The 21,990-nt window shown below is 32.9% G+C and overlaps 2 protein-coding genes across 2 annotated transcripts; both read left to right on the forward strand.

Annotated features, from left to right (window-relative positions):
* The first annotated feature begins 4 nt into the window (after nucleotides 1-4).
* LOC111414529 (probable tyrosyl-DNA phosphodiesterase) lies at nucleotides 5-6,481 on the forward strand. Its single transcript, XM_023045890.2, has 8 exons — nucleotides 5-167; nucleotides 230-595; nucleotides 648-750; nucleotides 805-930; nucleotides 985-1,080; nucleotides 1,132-1,302; nucleotides 5,623-5,997; nucleotides 6,106-6,481. The coding sequence occupies exons 1-8, from the start codon at nucleotides 68-70 to the stop codon at nucleotides 6,413-6,415; spliced, it is 1,647 nt and encodes a 548-aa protein (XP_022901658.2). The 5' UTR covers nucleotides 5-67; the 3' UTR covers nucleotides 6,416-6,481.
* A 217-nt stretch (nucleotides 6,482-6,698) lies between these two features.
* On the forward strand, nucleotides 6,699-20,221 carry LOC111414534 (uncharacterized). Its single transcript, XM_023045899.2, has 3 exons — nucleotides 6,699-7,191; nucleotides 13,426-13,956; nucleotides 18,438-20,221. Exons 2-3 carry the CDS (start codon nucleotides 13,442-13,444, stop codon nucleotides 19,072-19,074), a joined length of 1,152 nt encoding a protein of 383 aa, XP_022901667.1. The 5' UTR covers nucleotides 6,699-7,191; nucleotides 13,426-13,441; the 3' UTR covers nucleotides 19,075-20,221.
* Nucleotides 20,222-21,990: the final 1,769 nt, after the last annotated feature.

A 21,990-nucleotide genomic window follows, 5' to 3' on the forward strand; every position in this document is an offset into this window, starting at 1 on the left:
TATAAAACATAACCTGGATAAACTGTCACAAAAGTGTCAAACCAACCGGTTTTTATATTTTTATAAGATGCATAAAAATAAGAAATTACGCCAAGAAATTTGTCCACATGCCGAAAAATGTTACAGAAGAAATCCCCATCACTTTAAAGAATATGATCATCCTCATTGTAAGTAAAATCCAACATATTTATTTAATTTATTGATAACTTATTAATTAGTTTTATTTTAGTGAACGATTTCTTACAACAAGGCGATGATTTTAAATTACCAAGTGATTTTTCTCAAAGTAGACAAGTTGTTGTGGAACAATTAAATGTTTTAAAATCATTACGAGGTAATATCAATAATGGAAAATCAAATACAGCAAATATTAATGATGTTAGTAAACAAGGATCAAGCACAAGTGTTCCTAATACTACTGAAGGAACGAAAAAATCAAAGAAAACGACTACATTTGTCGCTGGAAATTATTTGGGGCACCAAAAATACACAATGGCCGCTAAAATGGAAAATAACAAGCCTTATAACTTATTTTTTACAACAATACCTGAATCATATGATACATTAGATCAAAAAAATTCTGTTACATTTGCAGGTGACAATTTATTTTGATGGTTTTTTTAATCCCCATTTAATAATTTTTGTAGATTTATTATGCCCAAGTTTAGGTGAACTAAAATGTTCGCTACAATTAAATTTTATCATAGATATATCATGGTTAATTGAACAATATCAAGTACATAACGTAAAGTAAGTTATTTACACAGATAAAGGTTTTCTTTAACACTTTTTATTTAAATTTAGCACAAAACCTTTAACGATTATATACGGAGATGACTTTCCTGGTATGTCCAATTACATCAATAAATTTTTACCTAACGTTAAATATCATATGATGAAAATGAAGGATCCATTTGGAATTCATCATTCGTAAAATATTTTATTAATTAAAATAGAATTAATGGCTTATTTATTTTTTTTTAGAAAAATTGGTGTTTATGTTTACACGGATAATTCTATAAGAGTTGTTGTATCGACAGCTAATTTATATTATGAAGATTGGAATCATTATAATCAAGGGTAATATTAAAAAGAAACGAGGAATTACAAAAAAAAAATTAATATGTTTAGGTTATGGGTGAGTCCGATATGTCCTCAATTACCTGAAGGAACCCCTGAACACGAAGGTGGAGGCCCAACTGGTTTCAAAACAAGTTTATTAACATATTTACAAACTTACAACCTACCCATTCTTAAAGATTTCTTGGAATACATTTCAAAAGCTGATTTTTCAAGTGTGAAGTATGCAATAATTATTTTGAAAAATTCAGGAATCATCATGTGGCTTAAAAATCGACGATTTTTTTTTTTTAATCAATTTGAAATGACCCACACGTTAAAAATAAAAAGAAAGTGCGGAAAAGCGTAGAATAACCGAAAAATCACATTAAAGTTTCGATGTGACGTCACAAGCAATGTTAACCATGCTTTTCCTATTAAACCGGTCAACATCTAATCTACAAATTGTTTATTTTATAGCCACGAACAAAATGAATCTGATAAACTCAAAAGTAAAGTTGTTTTCACTAAACTACTGTCGGTGCAAAAAGTCAAGGCCCCTCACTTTAGAGATCGATATCTTCGTAACTACTTGATGAAAAAAAAATCGACAAAGTTGGTTGTAATCACTGAACATTTGTACGTAACATATGTTAATTTGAAAATTTTCGGATCCGCGGTTTTCTTTTTATCGCGAGTTAAATGAAAAAAGTACCCGATTTTTTACGGTATCGGCAACTTTATCAACTTTGCGATTTTTTCTCTCGAAAACTATCATATTAAAATATTTCAATTTTGAACAGGTGGTAGTCTGATATGTTTTTAATAAGGGGCATATTTTATTTTTACGATATTCCATATAATTTCGCAAAAAATCGCAATTTAGTTGGACGCTGTTATGTCGAAAACGGCTGGGTGAATTTCAACGCGGCTTTAACTAAAATGTGCCAAATAATTGCGTTTGTCAGATAATGTTATCAGTTTTTCAAAGTTATGTTTCTCTAATTTTTTTAGAGCGATTTAAGCGAATTATAAATTAAAAAGTAACAGAAATAAGCCATGCGGGGAGAGGAGGGTTTCGTCCAAGCGGAAAATATGGTCCTGGTGTGTGTTCCAGAGACAAGACGGCGCCTTATTTCTTTATGTAGGTAAGATAAAGGCGCGACGTACTGTCTGGAACGTACCATCTTTCCGATTTGACGGAACCCCCCTCTCCTTGCAGAGCTTATTTCTGTTTCTTTTTAATTTATGATTCGCTTAAATCGCGGGCCTTGACTTTTTGCACGATTAGTAAGTAGATGAGATAACAATGTATACAAGTGTCTCATGTAACTGGTTCGTTGCGTGAGAATTTGAGAGAACCTACAATAAATAGGTATATAGTTAATTTTTTTTCTATAATACCTGTCAATTTGTTGTAAAGTTTTTAAACAGGGAGTTTTGTTTTATCATGTTTTGAAGTAAATATGTCACATTGACGTTTGAGCTTTCGTTATTCAAAAAGAAAAGGTGCGGTAAAAGTGTTGTGGGGTGTTTATTTGCCATTTATTTACCTAGAAAAGGTATTTTATTCTATTAATTACTTTGTAGCACGTTTTTACAACAAATATGTACTTCGTTAAAATCGTATTTATCTAAAAATTTATTAGTATTTTAACCTCAACTATTTAGTTACTGAAAATGTTACTAAAAATCAGGAAAACAACATAAATTTTATAAGGGTCCTAGATAATACCAACAGAAACTCTAAATAATTTACATTGACAAGTATTATAGAAAAAAAAACGAACTATAGGAATGTTTATGGATAAATTGTAGAGAATTAAATTCTTTTTCGGGTAGGCTAATAAAATATGGGGCGGTACATTTAAAATTTTCGACTTTCTTGCGGTTGAATATGGAGAAACGGTAATTCAATTTTTGACCACTCTGCATGAGATACTCTGATACAATAAATGACAATCTATTTGACAGCAGCTGAAGAGTAATCGTACCAATTCAGATCTTTGGGGTATTAAAGAGCATGGTGAAATTTGCCAAAAAAAACTTAAAATCAAAATAACTTGAAAACGAAAGACGCTAGGTATCAATAATTTTGATGAAAGTCAACATATTTTTTCACGTACAATTAAAAGGTGTAATAAAAACTATAGCGTTCCATTTAAAATAACGAAGTTATAGTCTACTTCCGGTAGACCGGAAGTGGCAGCCATCTTGAAAATATTTTAGATTGAAAGTTCCGATTGAACAACCCATGCTACCAAAATTTCAAAACTGTACGAATAGTGGAACCTAAAAAAGTTCTAACCAGTTACGTGAGACACCCTGTATTTTCCGATGCATAACGACTGACTACGTGTTATTAGATAGATTGTGTATCAATAGACTCTGCGTTAATACTAGAACTAACACTAGACTGAAAACGAGAAACATTCGAATTTAGCCCCACGACTCTCAAGACGGATAAACCCGCATGATTCTAGTTCTAGATTTAGTGTTAGTTCTAGTTTTGCTAGTTCTGGGTCTAGTGTTTGTTCTAGTTTAGTGTAAAACTAGAACTAACACTAGACCTAGAACCAGAACCATTCGGGTTTAACCCATGCCCAACCCGACATTTGAGAAATTCTCAAAGTGGAATTTCTACACAAAATTCTGAAATAAATCAGTAAATCAGGTGGATCCGAATGTAACGTTTAAAAAGAGGGGTAAGCCATCAGGTCAGGTATAGATTTTAGGTTATCTTTAGTTTATAGATGTTAAACAACGACATTTTAGTCATTGTGCATCGAAAACCGAAGAAACAACCGTATTTCACCCGAAAATATGCGTTTTAACCAAATATGCTGCGAAAATATATACCGATTGGTAACTTTAATTTTAGGAGATACACCCAACACGGACGTATGTATAAGTATACGTGTGTGTGTATATTCGGTGTCGTTAAGTGGGGGATAAACAAGCGTAGGGGTAATGCACAAATTGAATCGTTCATAGATTGTTGAGAGGCGAAGTTGGTCGCATCGCTTTGCAGTTAACCCTAGCAAAAAAGAACTAAGATGTTGTTTACTGTAGCGGAAAAGGTACAGATTATAAAATGGTTTTATGGTGGCAATTCTGTAGCCCAAATAATTAATTTGTTTCCTGTGGCCTATGAAAACAGATCAATTCCTAGTCGCGGAACAATTTCAAATATTATTAAAAACTTTGAGCGACATGGATGTGTGTCTCCACAGAAACACAAATTACGAAGGGGTAAAAGAGATGAGTTACGTGATACGATGATATGTGCTGATGTTGAACGCAATAAAAATCAGTCAAGCAGACAAGTTGCGGAGACGTTTGCTGTCAGCCATGTTGCCGTCCTAAAAACATTAAAGAAACACGGGTACAGGTCGTACAAGGTACAAAAAAGTCAGGACGATAATATTACAAGGGCGGAATTTTGCTTTACTATGATGGAAATGGCCAACGGAAATGTTGATTTTATAAAAAACATTTTATTTACCGATGAATCTACATTTCCTTTGCATGGTCGGCATAATCCCAGCGTTGCTCGATATTGGAGTCGTGACAATGAACACAAAGTTTATGCGGCTCGTACACAATATCCCCAAAAATTAAATGTTTGGGCTGGCTTAGTAGGTGACCATATTATCGGTCCTTTTTTCATAGAAGGAAATTTAAATGGTCATAAGTATTTAAACATTTTGCAAAATGACGTAATTGGAAGTATCTGGTTCCAACAAGATGGTTGCCCGGCACACAACAGCCGGCAAGTTAAAGAGTATCTTAACGCACAATTTCCAAATCGTGTAATATCTATTTGTGGAACGTTAACTTGGCTGCCTAGATCACCAGATTTAGCCACCAATGATTTTTTTCTATGGGGATATTTAAAATCGAAAATTTATGGTTTTGATGAAGAAAGGACAACCAATCTGGATGACTTACAAACAAAAATTCGCAATTGTATACAGGATATTAGTCCCGATATACTAGCGAATGTAAGGCGAACTTTTTACGCTAGATTGGGCTATTGTTTAGCACAGAATGGTGGTTTATTTGAACACCTAATATAAAAAATATTTTATTTTTATAGTTTTTTGTTTTATTTGTTGTTTTACAAAGTTTATTTCAGTTACTTACGAATTGTTTTTATTTTTAGAATTAAGAATTTGCTTTGTCTTATTTGAATTTCATTTATTATATTAGTTATTATTTTTATAATATTTCTTATCATTGAACGATGTCAAACGACTGACTGCTCTCCGATCCACTACTCTTGCGATTTCCCTCCCACAACCATACTCCGCGCGCATATGCACACACACAAGTATACTTATACGTACGTCCGTGTTGGGTGTATCTCCTAAAATTAAAGTTATCAATCGGTATACTTATATTTTCGCACAAAAGTGATACTTTTTTTTTATTAGTAACGACTTAAGTGCATTTGAGTGTATTCCCATCGATTAAAAAAAAATTGTCGAATTTAAACGACATGATGATTCTTGAATTATACCATTATTTTTTATTCATCACGATTTTATCGATTATCTTTAGTGTATTTTTTGTGGCATCAACCCCAGGAAAACACTACCCGAAAAACTCTGGATGCCACCTTTATCGAACCTTAGATCTTCTTTCTCGTCATTGCAAATTAGATTTTGATCCAAATTCTTGGCAAGTTAACATTCAAGCGTCAAGCATCGGTACATTAGGAAAAGCTCCCGGAGATTGGTTACGTAGCGTGTTATTGAGAAGTTTAGCTTGTAGACAAAAATATTCACCAACAACTAACCCTACAGTTGATATTAACATCATTTATCCAACGGTAGAAAATGTTATGAAAAGTTACTTTGGCCCTCAAGGTGGCGGATGTTTACCATATTCTAAAAAAGTTCATGAAAAACAATTATGGTTACAAAGTTATTTACGGTAAAATATATTTTAAATTAAAAGTTAATATTAATTTAGTAATTTTTTGAATTTTTGGTTATGATTAAATGTGTCAAATAATATTTTTAAATTATTTTTAATTTTTAGTAAATGGTCTGCAGATTCATTATCAAGAACGAGAGCGATGCCACATATTAAAACTTATTGCAGGATTTCACCGTGTAAATCAAAATTGGCTTGGTTTTTATTAACTAGTGCTAATATTTCGAAAGCTGCTTGGGGTGGGGGTATTCAAAGAGATGGGGGTATTTACGTTAGATCTTATGAAGCTGGGGTTATGTTTTTCCCGAGCTTTTTTAACCAAGAACATTTTGAAATTGGAAAAGATACATTTCCTTTTATGTATGATACAACTCTTAAAAATTATGGTTCCGATGATTACCCGTGGTGTAATTAGCTTATTTTAAAAATAATGTTTTAAGTTTATTATTATTCTAAATCCAATAAAACAAACAAAAAAATATTGTTTTTTTTTAATTTAATTTTTTTTTTAATAAATAAAGCGTCATTGACCTCTGTGGTGAAGGTTTTTTCAGGGTTAATCAACAAAATACACCAGGGAGAAACATGAACAAGCCCAAATAATGTTCAGGTTTTCAGAGAGAGAGTATCACGTGCGTTTTCAGGCGTCGTTCGATCGACGCAGGCGTCGTTGTTGGACGTCGTCGACGTCGTGATCAGTAAGCTCGCGACGTCGTCGGGGGCAGACATCCACGTAAACTGAGGTGTGATCAAAATCTCGTAAAACGTGAAAGAATTATGTCCGTGACCGCTAAAAACTCAAAAACCGTTTGTTTAAAACATTAAATTGTTGGAAATTTAGTTATGTTAAAAGGCGTCAATTCGAAATTGGCGATGCCAAACATTTGCAAAGTGAAAAAGGAATATTATTACTACTGCTGACGCCTGGTGGTGGTTATTTTATGATTTTATTTAAAAAGATAAATAAATACAAAAATTAAATAAAATAAAAAGGGGTGGTTTCTTGTATGTGTGTGGATGAGAATTTTCTTGATAGATGAAAAGCTTTCAATATGGATGGAGTACTGGACCGGAACCTCTTCATACCTCCTCGAGCTTGGAGTGTAGCGTGGGGTGGGGACATCATCTGAAGGGAACGCAATGAATATTCCTTGTGGAACCAGAAAATGTTATCGGGTTCTAATATGTTAGGTAAGTAAAAAGAAACTTGATTAAAAAAAATGGAACCCCTTAAAAAGTCATTTTTGGATATTCAACATAAAGGTATCTTAAGATCACATTACACCACCGCCCTCTATACAAAAACCTGTTGGAACCTGTTGATACTGGTTCATTTTAGGTGCTGATAAGGATACACTTTTAGCTTTTAGGTTATTCAGGATCGATTAAATTTTTTTTAATTACTTGTGCCTTTAAAAACGATTTTTTTTAATATCAACTAAAATATTGTAGATATTGTAACGCTTCGCGTGAAATGAACAAAGAGTTCATTGTTGAGGATGGCTTCCGAGCCGAAATAGGTCGGTCCATGAGAGATAAATGCAAACAAACGGTTCAAAAGATGGCCGAAAAAGAAACGGTTAAAAGAGAGAGCTTTTCAACGAATTTTAATTATAAATTTAAGTTTCCAAGAAAAATTATTTTAAGCTATCCATTTTGAAGGTTATATTTAAAACGTCAAATATGACAGCTGAAATATTAAAATTAATAATTACATTTTAAACGTCAATTAAACCGTCAAATTTGACAACTTCTTTTTACATTTCAATAAGAATTTGTAAAATTTATTTACAAATTACACATTAATGAGGGGGTTTTATCCCATTATACAACATTCAGCGCCTGCAACTTCTCAACGTTGTCCCGTTGGTTTTCTCTTCTAACTATCAATGTTCTACAATGTTACCACTGAAAAATTCGATCACTAACTCGTATTCTATCCTTCACTGGTTATTATCCAAGATATATACATTCTTTCTATTATATCGGTAATAAATTTTCTGATGCTTGTTGGAACGAACAGCATTGGGTAGTTTTGCAAAGGTCTAGTGTTACTTATAGTTTTGCACTAGCACTACACTAGAACTAACACAAGACCTAAAACTAGTAACATTCGGGTTTAGCCGCAACATGTGATATCTTATGCTAACTACCGCTACCCAGCACTATCACTAGAACTAAAATTTGACCTAGAATATTATTCCTAAAGTTTTAAATCTCGTATCTCAAGGACAAATTGAGATACGATGATGAAATAAAAAATATTTGGAATCAAATTTAATGCGCCATAAATAATTTCTTATTTCCCATAAACACCGTTGTTATGACTGAATTTTCTTCAATTTCGGTGAACTAAAGTTTGTGATCGATCCAAAACTTCTCCTTCTATAAACTCCCCGGATTCTAACAATTTCTAACAAAGGGGGCATTAATTCGACGAGTGAATGTGACCCGGTTTTCTCGACACGTGACGTACCCTCGGGATATTTTATCCCGAACTTGAGTTCGCGGTCCGTGAATTTTCTGGTTCTCTCTCTGTCGATTAAAAGTTCACAACCAATCTTCCGGAGATGTAAAATGAGTGTATAAAGCCGTATGGTTAAAAAAAATGGGTAATAACTCTGAACTTGTTGAATATACAGGCGCGCCACAAAAGCAAAAGATTTTTTTGGACCCGATCCAAAGGCAATCTTGTAGATCATGTAGCGTGTACAGATTTAGTGCAGGATATGCAATTAAATGAAACCAGCACACAATTTGTGCCGATCGCTAATTATAACAATTCTCTCAACAAACAAAGTAATAACAGTTCGAAAACGAAATGATTACGATGTTTAATTTCGGTCGAAATCTATTTTTACTCAATAATCAAATGAGTAATTGGCTCTTGAAGTTCAATCAAATAAAATTCGACATAAATTTTAATAATATCTTTTTCGAATTCTTCGTTTTATTACATTTCGAATAAATTTTGATTGATTTCTCGATACAGCTCATCGTTTTATAGGCAAGTTTATTTAAATTTGAATCTTTTGATCTGTGTTTATCAGCGATAAGATTATTTATTGCCATTATTAATTCATATTGACATATTTCTAAACCTCCATCGGCTCAAAGATGATGAAATTTTGAATTCTAATATTCAAAATATTCCTACGAAAACGTCATTATAAATAAACCGTCTTGAAACTATTATTGGATTTTATAATACGCAATATCCGCGTATGTATTCGTTGATATTATTATATTATATAGGGCGTGATGTTGACTAACGGCGTAAACAAAAAATAAATTTGACTAAAACCTGAGCATCGTTCCATAGAAGAACAATAAACAAATCGGGAACATGTGTGTAAATATGTTCTGTCTTTCGTATGAATGATTAGAATTGCCTTCTAATTTGTTATTAACTTAAGTTTAATTTTGAAATCTGCTGAATAATCTAATTTCAGTTTTGGAACACGAACAGATTTACGTTTGTGCATAAATTACGTAGTGCACAGAAACTTTGGCGAGCTGATGAAATGAAATCCACTTCTCTTTGAAACGGTTTAAGGCGTGTTTACGTTTGGTTTCGTTGCAAATTTTCCATTTTACAAGGTTTATCCACATCCAGGGTACTTTGTACACCGTGAAAAGCTTGATCTTTTCACAGAAAACAACAAAAAAGTGTACTTATAATAAATTCGCGAAGGACTATTTATAATATACAGAGAAAATACCTTCGAAGAGGTATTTTTGGATAAAAAAAACCGTTCAATGGCTACGTTAATTTTTTTTTAATCGTAAAACGTCCAATTTTATAATCCACACTGTAACGTTTTAATTTAAGAACGTTCACGTTGGTCCGATTAAATTGAAGCAACAAAAAATTATTCCGAAATACCGTCATTTTCATTCAGAATCGGTTTGAGTCATTGAAAACTATTCAAATTAACCAGACCACAAACTAAACAAGCAACGAAATAACCGCTCGTAGATGGCGTGTCATAACAATCGTAAATCTGGCAACAGCTTTACCAGCAGATGCTTGTTTACTTTTATGTGCTCCCGTCGAGTGGGAAAAACAAATCTTTAGAAAATCGATGCTTCACCACAACGCTAAGTGAAAATTTCAAATTTAATTAAAACTTAATTAACTGCATTTATAAACACCTACTTTTCCTAACAAAATTCAATATTTTTACTGATTAGTGTAGATTTAGTGTAAACAAACTTGTTTATCAAATAAGATTTAGCTTATCTTTGTCATCAAGTTTGCAGAACTTTAAATTAGAAGTTAGCAACACGAACGAATAACATTTTTCATTTCTCGAGGTATTAAAAGAAACTTATTCCACCCATCTATAATAGCTTCGTTTATAACATTAATTCATCTTAACCAATACTTTTGGATTAAAGTAGGTACTAAACCGAAAAAGATGAACAAGAAATAATAATAGTGATTTTTTTATCAACATTTGTTATACAAACTGTAACTTCTTGAGATGTTACTTCTAATATTTAAACGTCAGTTATTTACTCTATTTTAAGATGAAGCAACTATTTATTTTCAAAAAATCATCACAAATTGGAAATTTAATAAATCGTCATGAAATTATTAGCATTTGTTCTAGAGAGTTCTAGAGTTCTCTGAGATATTAATTTTTGAACGTTTACTCATTTCAATTCGTTACAATACAAATTTGTTTCACATCTGGAGGTATTTTCCCCAAAAGTTCCATGTCAATGGAATATAAAAACTCGTTCATCTCAAAGCGTATAAAAGTCGAGTCCACAGTTCAACATTTCGTTAGTCAACAACGTTCAATCCACGCCGATGCAAACGAAGTGAAGGCAAAAAAAAACGTCGACGTTCCCAAAATTAAAAATTTTCAAAGAATAAAAATCTTTAAGAAGTTTTCACTAAGAAGATGTCTTGCGGTGGTTCATGTGGTGGTTCGTGTGGTGGGGGAAATCGAAGCTACAAGCAAAAACCAAAGAAAATTACGGTCTTAACATATGTACCAACAAGATCCAGTCGAGAATATAGCAATTATGGATACGTTAATGGTAGCAATGATGATTCTTTATCGTATAATGACTATTACGACTCCATCATCTTAGAGGAGGCAATTGCAACCAAAGAGATAGCCCTTTGTGTTTTCATAGATATAGAGGGTGCGTTTGATAACACCTCATGTGAATCCATAGAGAAGGCTTTAAACGTAAAAGACATACATCCGTCGACAATCAAGTGGTGTATAGCCATGTTGAAAAGTCGGCAGATCACAGCCAGTCTGGGAGGCGAGTCGCTGACTATAAAGGCGCTAAGAGGATGTCCCCAAGGGGGAGTGCTATCACCTCTATTATGGTGCCTGGTAGTTGATGACTTGATGAACACCCTAACTAAAAACGGATTTAAGATACAAGGGTATGCTGATGACGTGGTAATCACAATCCGAGGTAAATATGATTCAATCATAACTCAGCTAATGCAGAAAGCCCTACTGCTCACCAGTACTTGGTGCAGAAGCAATGGGCTCAGCATCAATCCCAATAAAATCGAAATAGTCCCTTTCACTCGGAGAAGGAAGCTACAAATAAAAGCACCCTCCATTGAAAGCAGAACTATTAACCTCAAAACAGAAACTAAATACCTAGGGGTAATACTTGATAGTAAACTAAACTGGAACTTACACTTAGACAAGGTGAGGAAAAAGGCCATCATGGCAAACCAGATCTGCCGCAGGCTCCTAGGAAGGAACTGGGGTCTCAAACCACGAATGGCTCATTGGGCCTACGTAGCAATAATCAGACCCATGGTCGCCTACGTCTCATTGGTTTGGTGGCCAAAAACAAAACATAAGACAGCTCAACAACAGCTGGCACAAATCCAGCGGTTAGCATGTCTTAACATAACGGGTGCAATGAGATCCTGTCCGACGGCTGCTTTGGAAGCCCTACTCGGTCTCACACCGCTCCACATATATATACAAAAGGAGGTAGCCTTCAGTGCCTTATCACTGAAAACAGTTTCTTCACTCAACTTGATGCAGGGTAACCTCAGAGGACACCTCGAGATCCTCAAAGACCCATGTCTAAATCACCTGATTGAAATTAAAACGGACCTTATACCGACGGAATACAATTTCAACCAACCGTATAAGGTCATATTTAGTAGCAGGGATGATTGGGCCTCAACTAAAAAGAGGAGCCCTAGCCTGGTACACCGATGCTTCAAAGACAGTAAGATCTGGAGTAGGCATGGGCATCAGTGGACCAAATAGCCACATCAAATTGCCCCTCAGCTCGGACTTAACAATTTTCCAAGCAGAAGTTCTTGCTATAAACTTCTGCACCGCTTTGAACCTACAGAAGGGACAAAAAGGTGCATCCATAAACATTTTCACAGACAGTCGGGCCGCCTTAAAGGCAATTCAGGCCTACACGTGTGGCTCCGCACTGATCAGAGAGTGCACCAACAACCTGAGAGAACTCGCTAGGGGCAATGATGTTACCCTATGGTGGGTTCCAGGTCACAGCAACATTGAGGGCAATGAGAAGGCCGACAAGCTGGCCAAAGAGGCAGCAAACACGCCCTTCATTGGACACCAACCTGGATGTGGACTACAAAAAAGCCACCTAAAACAAATAATCAACAACTGGGAGGCTTCAAAGATAGCCTTACGCTGGAAAGAACTTCCAGGTCACAGACAAGCGAAGAGTATGATAACTCCGTCGCAAAACAAAACCAAAGAGGTTTTATGCCTCAGCAAAGGGGATCTAAGAACGCTCTCAGGCTACCTAACCGGCCATGTGCCCCTAAAATACCACCTATTCCACATTGGACAAGCTGAGGATCAAACTTGTCGACTATGCAACAGAAACTGCTGAACATATACTGTGCAATTGCGTCGCCAGAGGCCGTCTAAGGCACAACGTCTTCGGTAAAACTCCCCTGTTACCTACCGACATAAAGGTTCAAGACCTCAGGACAATACTAAGGTTCATTAAGGACCTACATTTGTCCTAAACCTTTGGAGGGCTAAAGTTACAATAGATCTTATAGGTCGCGGTAACGAGAGGGCCCTCCTCAGCCCGGCAGCAATAATAATAATAATAATAATCAGCTATAAAGAACAAGAAGTGGAAGAAGGAGAGGATGCGGAGGAGGAGGCTGCGGTTGTGGAGGACGTGGATGCTGGTGTTAACTTGATAATGTTTATTTTATATTTTTAATTCACGCATTTCATACAATTCTCATTTATTCATTGATTTTGTCGCAGATGTTTCATTGTTGATCAATTTTAACATGTTTTTTGATATTTCTACTTTTCATAAATAAAATGATTATTATACATTGAACTAAAAAAAATGTTTCTCTTTTTATACCCAATACCCAACAACAAAAATCGTAGCCTTAATATCAATATTTATTTTCAGTCCTGTTAATTCCGTGATGGCGACGAGGCAAAATGCCTCGTTGAATACCACGACTACATTCGTTCCTCCGACAACAGCATCCCTTTCGAAAGCGGAACAAGACAAAATTGATTTCTACAACACTTACGATCCAATGACAGGAGTACGAATCGCAGCCACTCTCGGTGGGTTCTTTGGCCTTATGGTGCTTTTAGTAGTTTGTAAATCGAAATCGAAAACCGAGCGAGCATTAGAAGACCCGAATATAGTCGCCGCGGCGGCCGCGGAAGCCGAAGAGGAAGAGAGACAAATCGAAGCCGCTCTTCAAGCGACCGCTTATCACGAACTTAATCCGAGGAGATCCAGAAAAAGCTTGGATTGCGCCGGAGTATCACCGGGATGGATTAGAAGTACTCGATTTTCTTCTATCGGTGGATATTCGAGTTTAATGGATCCGCCATTAAGAAGTCCCGTTAAATTACCTTGTTCTATCGATGAAGATAGTCCCGAAGAAAGATCGATTTACGATGATTTTTCTACGTATTATACTAGGTGAGTTTTAATTTTATATACAATGTATACCAGGAATTTTATATAACTCGCAATATATTAATGCAGCAGACGTTTTTGTTTTTTTTTGCAATGATTATATTGACTTGTTGCATTTTATGTGGGACAAAGTATAATCTGTTTTTTATTTAAATCAATTGTCAAAGTGTCGTCAAGTTGGTATTGAAAGTAAAAGCGCATGTCGTGACTTTTACTTTAATTGTGTGCCACCACTGTCTATCAAATTTGTTAAGATTGATTAAAAAACAATTTTCATATAATTTTTTTGCTGCTAAATCTACCATAAAAATGTTAAGAAAGGGTGGAACGGGATGTCAACTGTCTAAACGCGAAAAAAACTCTATAATTAGGTATTGTGAAGAAGTACAGACGGAGACACCAAATACGAATTTAAAATATATATATGTGATAAAGCGTCACGTATTTTTGATGTATGTGTATTGTACTTGAGTTTTAAAATTAAATTTATATTCAACATAATTGTATTAGGTTCACAGCACGACGGTTTTTAAAATTATTCAAACCTACAAAAAATATCAAACTGCAAAAAAACCAAAAACACAAGGGCGTTGTAAAATGAACTACAAAACGGATAATAATTTATATTTTATTAAAGAAGAGTTAGGAAGACAAATACAAAAATTGTATGAAAAGAAACAGTATTTTAATCTTAATGATTTACTTAATTTTGCAAGAAATGAATGTGATTTTACTAATGGTAGATCAAAATTACATAAAATTATAAAATCTATGGGGTATAGATATAAAAAGATTAGCAATAGAAAAGTGTTAATTGAACAACCACATATAGTTTCAAAAAGAATTACATTTTTAAAGACATACTTGCAATACCTAGAATCCGGAGAGTATACTTTTGTTTTTCTTGACGAAACTTGAATTTACGAAAATGGCACCCAAGTTTATCAATGGGTAAATGAAAATGAAAGATTCGGTATTCCGCAAAGAGCAGAAGGCGAAGGAAAAAGATTTACAATCTTGCACGCAGGCACTTCGTCAGGGTTTTTGCCAAATTGCGATCTCTTGCTCAGTGAAAACACGGAGCACAAAGATTATCATAAAAATATGACGTCAATTATTTTTATGGAATGGGTGAAAAATCAATTACTTCCAGCATTAAATAATTTGGGTGCGAAGTGTGCGGTAGTAATGGATAATGCTCCATATCACTCAAAACAAATCGAGAAAGCTCCAAGTTTCTGCACAAAAAAAAAATGATATGAAAAAATGGTTAACTGAACATAATATACAGTTTGAACCAAACCTTAAATAAAAAATCGTTATGGGAAATAATCCGTTATTACAAGCCTCAAATTGAAAAATCCTTTGAAATTGACAAATTAATAAGAGACCATGGCCATACTGTTCTTCGCCTTCCTCCATACAATTGCCAATATAATCCCATTGAACTATGTTGGGCGTTCTTAAAAACTTATTACAATAAACATGTTCAGTCCAGCTCGGAGAAAAAGATCTGTCGTGTCAAGGAGACTTGGCAAAAAGCTCTTGGTCATTACTAGGGCACGGAACTTTTGTAACAAAACGATACGATTTCCCCCCTCCACTCGTTCTCAGCAGAAAATTTCATACAAAAGTTGTTCTAAATTAAATTCTAAAACGATTTTCTCAATAAAAAATATATATAATATACAGGGTGGTTCAGTTTTTAATCAGGAAACTCTACTAGGACGTAGCACTTGCCAAAATAACACATGTTCTTTATATAAACATAGGGTCGCAACTCTTTTGTTTTCGAGCTATGAGCTGTCAAAGTTGAACCAAAAATTTACATTTTATCTTTTATTTCGTGTATAAGTAAACCGTAGAATTTGAAATTTTGTATGTATGTACTACTGGCTAATACCATATTTTCAACCATACCTTAATTTTTCCTAGCGCCCTCTAACGGGATGAAATTCATAACACGTTTGATTTTTTTCAAATTACGTTGTTTTAAACAATATTCAAAAATTGATACTCTTGCTTAATAACAGTCAAAAATTATTAATAATCATCAATAATTGTGAGGATTCACCGTAAATGAAACTTACAAGTTTTCAGAGCCAACTTTTAGAATAATTTTAGCTAAACATGGCAGCACATGGCGGTATTTGGCACAACATATTAATTTTTTACACGGAAACTATTAACTTTAAGGAAAATACTAAAGAAACAAAAAATACCACTAAAGAATGAGCTTTATAACCCATATTTTTTTATGTTAGTATTCCATAGCGTTAAAAAGTTCTTATAAAAAATCAAGGGGGTGGTGAATTTCATCCCCTTAGAAGGTGCTAGTGAAGTTTAAGGTATGCTTGAAAATAAGTTCTTAACCAGTGGTATATACGTACAAAGTTTCAAATTCTACGGTTTACTTACAGCCGAAATACAAAACAAAATGTAAATTTTTGGCTTAACTTTGACAGCTCATAACTCGAAAACAAACGAGTTGCGACCCTACGTTTATATAAAAAACTTGTGTTATTTTGGCAAGTACTACGTCCTAGTCAAGTTTCCCGATTAAAAACTGAACCACCCTGTATATATAAAAATTTTTTTGAGATTATGTTCTTAATTATTGATCAAATCAAAAATTTTTATTAACAATATTTGTTTAGAATTACTTCAGGAACAGTGTTTGTTAATACAATTTTTTGCTAACTTGAAATTTTAATTTCCCTCTGAATAGTATGCTATCAAAATTAATTATCTCAACAATTATTGTTTTTATTAAAAAATGTTTTAAATAAAATTTGTTTCAATTTCGATTTTGAATCAATTATCTTAATAAAAAATTTTTACATCTCTATTAATTAACCATCTAAGTGTAATTATGTATAAAAATTTAAAAATTATTATTTTGAGGTTATCTCCTTAATTATTGATTAAATCAAAAAAAGTTGTTGACAAAGTTTGTTTAGAATTGTTTCAGGAACAATTTTTGGTAACACAATTTTTTTCTTAATTGAAGTTTTAATTTCCCACTGAACAGTATGGTATTCTTTAATCAAGATTTTCTGAGAACGAGTGGAGGGGGGAAATCGTTTTGTTACAAAAGTTCCGTGCCCTGGTCATTACACTCCGGAGATGTGGGCAAATAGTGTTCGCCACTGTGAAGAACTAATTAAAAAAGATTGGACAACATTAATGGGAAATTCATTAATAACTGATTTACCTCCTGTCATCATCCAACTAGCGGAAGACTCAGATTCTTCCAGTAATTCTGATTTTTAAACAATATTCAAATTTTAATTATAGCACTTAATTATGTTATCTTAATATATTGCTCACGAGTTTTAATTTCAAAACGTAGATATTAGCCAAGTGACGAGAGATTAGTGGCTTCGTCTTTAAAGTGACAACTTCGTTTAGAATATACACAACCTTACTTATTATTTAGTGGAAAATATTATAAAGCGTGGTCATAGAACATGGTATCTAGGGTGGTACAGACCGTTTTTTTATAAAAATTTGGCAATGACAATTGATTTAAATAAAAAACAGATTATAAGTAGGTACGCCCTGGTTTCTATGGAAATATATTTTTGTATATTACATTTTAAATGAAATTCACTGTATGTTTCATTAGGGTTAAGGACTAAAGAAAATAATAATAAATTAGTTGACGACGTCTTTATTTCAAGGGATAGTTTATTTTTTACAAAGGAAAAATAAACCCAATCTGTTTTCTTTGGCGCAGGATATACTTGTCACATCTACAGAGAGTTTCCTGTTTTAAGAAGACGTTTAAAAAAAAAACATTTTATAGTAAATTTAATCCAGAATTTTGCGTTTATAGTTGATAAAAATGCAATTTAATACATCGTATCTTAAGAACACATTGACATAGTCGTTAAATAAAAATCAATTTAATCAGTATTTAATTAACATTTTTATGATAATTTTTGGAATTTATTTATGACATACATATTAATTTTATAACGATCAATTTTCACAATATCATATCTTAATAAATAATAGAGATATCAAGACGATTTAAAAACAATTTTGTAGTAAATTTAATTCACTTTCACTTGACGACGTTTTTATTTCAAGGGATAGTTTATTTTTTACAAAGGAATAATAAACTAAATTTGTGTTTTTTGGCGTGGGATATTGACTCCTTGTCAAATCTGTTAAGAATTTCCTGCTTCGAAATTAAAAACGATTCCAGTTTATTTTAACAACAAGTTAATAGAATGTGCGTTTTGTGTATAATAAAATTAAAAAAAATGTGAAATATCTCCAATAGCAGATCCTGTAATCTCGTAAAATCTGTTTCCAGGAGGTTTGTTTTAAAATATTAAGAAAACCAACTATAACCGTTAAATTAACGAGCGCAAAATTTTGCTTATGTTTTTTTAAAAATACCTCGGTTGTGTTAGCTTTTATGGACAGTTCCGCCCACCTCCGAACTTCATTATTATAATATTTCATTGTTTTAGGTATTTGGATGTGCCAAGGCGCGCCAGTAACATCACTTGTTCATCTTCGGGGAGTTCATATCTCGAACGGAGGGGTTCTTCCGTTATTTTGGGTCTTCCCGCGGTTCCCCCGCATCACCAAAAGAACCGCAGCAGAAGAAGACAATCTTCGCCGTTACCAGAACATTACGATTATTATTATCCGATCGATATCAGAGTTACTCAACCAACTCCGGGTGGTTCGCCTTGCGGGAGTGAAAGAGCTTTACACGATGAAAATAAATCACCGCAAGAAGTTCATCAACCAAAATTAGCACCTTTAGCATCAATTAGTAGTTGTAATAGTTCTTTAGGTACTGATTATGAGCCTTCGTTGGCTTCTGATTCGGTTTTCAGGGACGAGTGTGATACGGACGATGAAATCGATCCGTTTTCTACGGATACCGAGGATAGTGACACTGAAAAAGGTGCAGCTTGTTGTCGATTACCCAAAGAAGAACGAAGACAGCGAACCGGATCTGAATCTTCTTCGGCGACCGTTGCGGGAATGAGCAGACGTAGTCAGTTCAATCTGGACATTCCTTTAGCTGACAGTGCTTGTCGGCCTTCGTTGTTAAGTCTGGACAAGACAGGGTGGTCGAAGGAGACACTCTTCTAAGACATATCGAAAAAATTACTTTTTTTTAAATTTTATTTTTGAATTAAACCAAAAAAATAATAAGCTTTAGTGACTCATCGGTGTTCAACGGAATATTTCCGTCTCTAGTTTTTCCCCCTTACGTACAAAATGAAAAATTAATAAAATGAAATCATTACTTTACCTAAAAATAGGAAAAATAATAATTTAATTATTGACACACAGTAGGTAAATAACTTAAATGTGTTATTATTAAAATTCGATAAAAACTCTGATAATTTTTAGTTAACCCAACTCATTTTTGATGATGTTTTTTTGAGAAACTATCATATCTTAAGTATTAACACACCATAAATATTTCTTTCATTCGTATAAATCCTGATGATACGATTTTTTTAATTCAACTCTGCGTTTATTGAGGTTATTGATAAAAATGCAATCGTATCTCAAGAACGCATCTCAATCGTCATAAAATAAAAACCATTTTGCAGTAAATTTAGTTAGAATTTAATACCTTGAAAATAATTGTTTCATTTCTACAATCTTTTATGTGGTGAGCTTTGGAGCACTCTCTTCATTATATTCACCTAGCATTTTGTAAGAAAATAGAAAGAGGGTGTTTGATAAATTGTCTGGTTATATATTATTGATGATACATTACATCAAATGAGTTGGGTTGGACTGAAAATTAACTACAACTCTTCTCCATCACAGTAATTGAATTGAGAAATAGATAATTTTAACTGATTCAATTAAAACGTTTTAATTTTTGCTGATGATTTTAACCGTAACAAACAGACTGCGTTTTATTTATATTTAGTTTTTTTCTTTTCTCTCTAGATCTACTAGAGTACAAAACTATCTAAAAAGTAATAACGAGAAATTATGAATTGTAATTTATCAAAAATCGTAAACGATGATAGCTTGTTGAATAAAACGTTACGTTTGCAAGGACGAGCTGTTTTTGTTATCGTTATCATTATAAAAAAAAAACGGTACTATCTGTGTAACAAAGTGTATATATTATTATAATAAAAGAAACCAAAAATATATGAAGAAAAAAATGGGATAAAAAAATCGAATTTGATAGCTACTGAGATATTTTATGTTAAAATGTTGTGAGAGTATATAATAAATAAATGTAATTATTGTTATAAAATGTTTTAATTAATACACCCACGCAATACATTTTATAACTTTATTTTTAATGTGCAATTAAAAAAGCACTTTCAAAGTATTGTTAGAAATTTCGTTTTATTAAACGGGCAAATTAACCACTTAAATTCCAATTATGTTGTTATAGGTATTTTAAGTCAATAATTGAGAGAAAAAGCAATTAATTTTTCATAATCGAGACCCGGTGTCCACGCTGCTACCTTATTAGGAGACAGCCGTATACGAGGACATTTATTTGAAAAACCGTCTCTGACTCATTCGCGGTTATTACACGATTTTTAAACGTGGCGCCCACGAATTTGGTCCGGGTGAATATCACGTCACGTGACCTTGTTCTCCATACAAGTATTTAAATAATTTCGTATACCTGCATCCAAGAGAAATCGTTAATTGTTTTCATCTTTTAAATCTTACATTTACTTCAATCTATAATTAACCCTTAATTTAATACCCGTAATTTTAAACACTCATTTTAAACTGTAGTTATCTATTCGGCGCATTTAAAGCTGTTGGTACTTTCTACTATACAAGTGTATACAAGAAATAATCTGTATAAAAAACGTCGCAATCTGTACTGTAGGATTTTTAGGTACACCTTAAACTTATTCATCCAGATGTGAGGTTAGAAGTTTAGTGAAAAGTGATGCTGTTGAATTTTGTTGTTCAAGAAGGTATTTCTTTGATAAATGGTTATTAGGTGTGATTATTACAGATCATTTTAAAAAGAAAACATTGAGCTTAAATTTAAAATAAGTCTCATTCCTTAATTTCAATAAACATGGTTTCTAAGAATTTTTAAAATAGCATCTTTTTTGACACTTACGTTATACGAAAATGTAAGTTTTATTTCAACTTTTTTTTTCTCTATATTTTTCCAATCCAACCCAACAATTATTATACATCATTTTAAAGAGAAAGCTTTGAGCTTTAATTTAAAATAAGTTTCATTCCTTAATTTCAATAAATACGGCTTACAGGAATTTTTAAATTAGCATCTTTTTAACATTTTTAGGTTATTCGAAAATGTAAGTTTTGTTTCAAAATTCTTTTTCTCTATATTTTTCCAATCCAAGCCAACAATTATTATACATCATTTTAAAGAGAAAGCTTTGAGCTTTAATTTAAAATAAGTTTCATTCCTTAATTTCAATAAATACGGCTTCCAGGAATTTTTAAATTAGCATCTTTTTTGACACTTTTAGGTTATACGAAAATGTAAGTTTTATTTCAACTTTTTTTTTCTCTATATTTTTCCAATCCAACCCAACAATTATTATACATCATTTTAAAGAGAAAGCTTTGAGCTTTAATTTAAAATAAGTTTCATTCCTTAATTTCAATAAATACGGCTTACAGGAATTTTTAAATTAGCATCTTTTTAACATTTTTAGGTTATTCGAAAATGTAAGTTTTGTTTCAAAATTTTTTTCTCTATATTTTTCCAATCCAACCCAACAATTATTATACATCATTTTCAAGAGAATGCTTTGAGCTTTAATTTAAAATAAGTTTCATTCCTTAATTTCAATAAATACGGCTTCCAGGAATTTTTAAATTAGCATCTTTTTTGACACTTTTAGGTTATACGAAAATGTAAGTTTTGTTTCAACATTTTTTTTCTCAATATTTTTCCAATCCAACCCAACAATTATTATACATCATTTTAAAGAGAAAGCATTGAGCTTTAATTTAAAATAAGTTTCATTCCTTAATTTCAATAAATACGGCTTACAGGAATTTTTAAATTAGCATCTTTTTAAC

This window comes from Onthophagus taurus, chromosome 11 (genome assembly GCF_036711975.1).
Source record: "Onthophagus taurus isolate NC chromosome 11, IU_Otau_3.0, whole genome shotgun sequence".
In the NCBI taxonomy this organism is placed as follows: domain Eukaryota; kingdom Metazoa; phylum Arthropoda; class Insecta; order Coleoptera; family Scarabaeidae; genus Onthophagus; species Onthophagus taurus.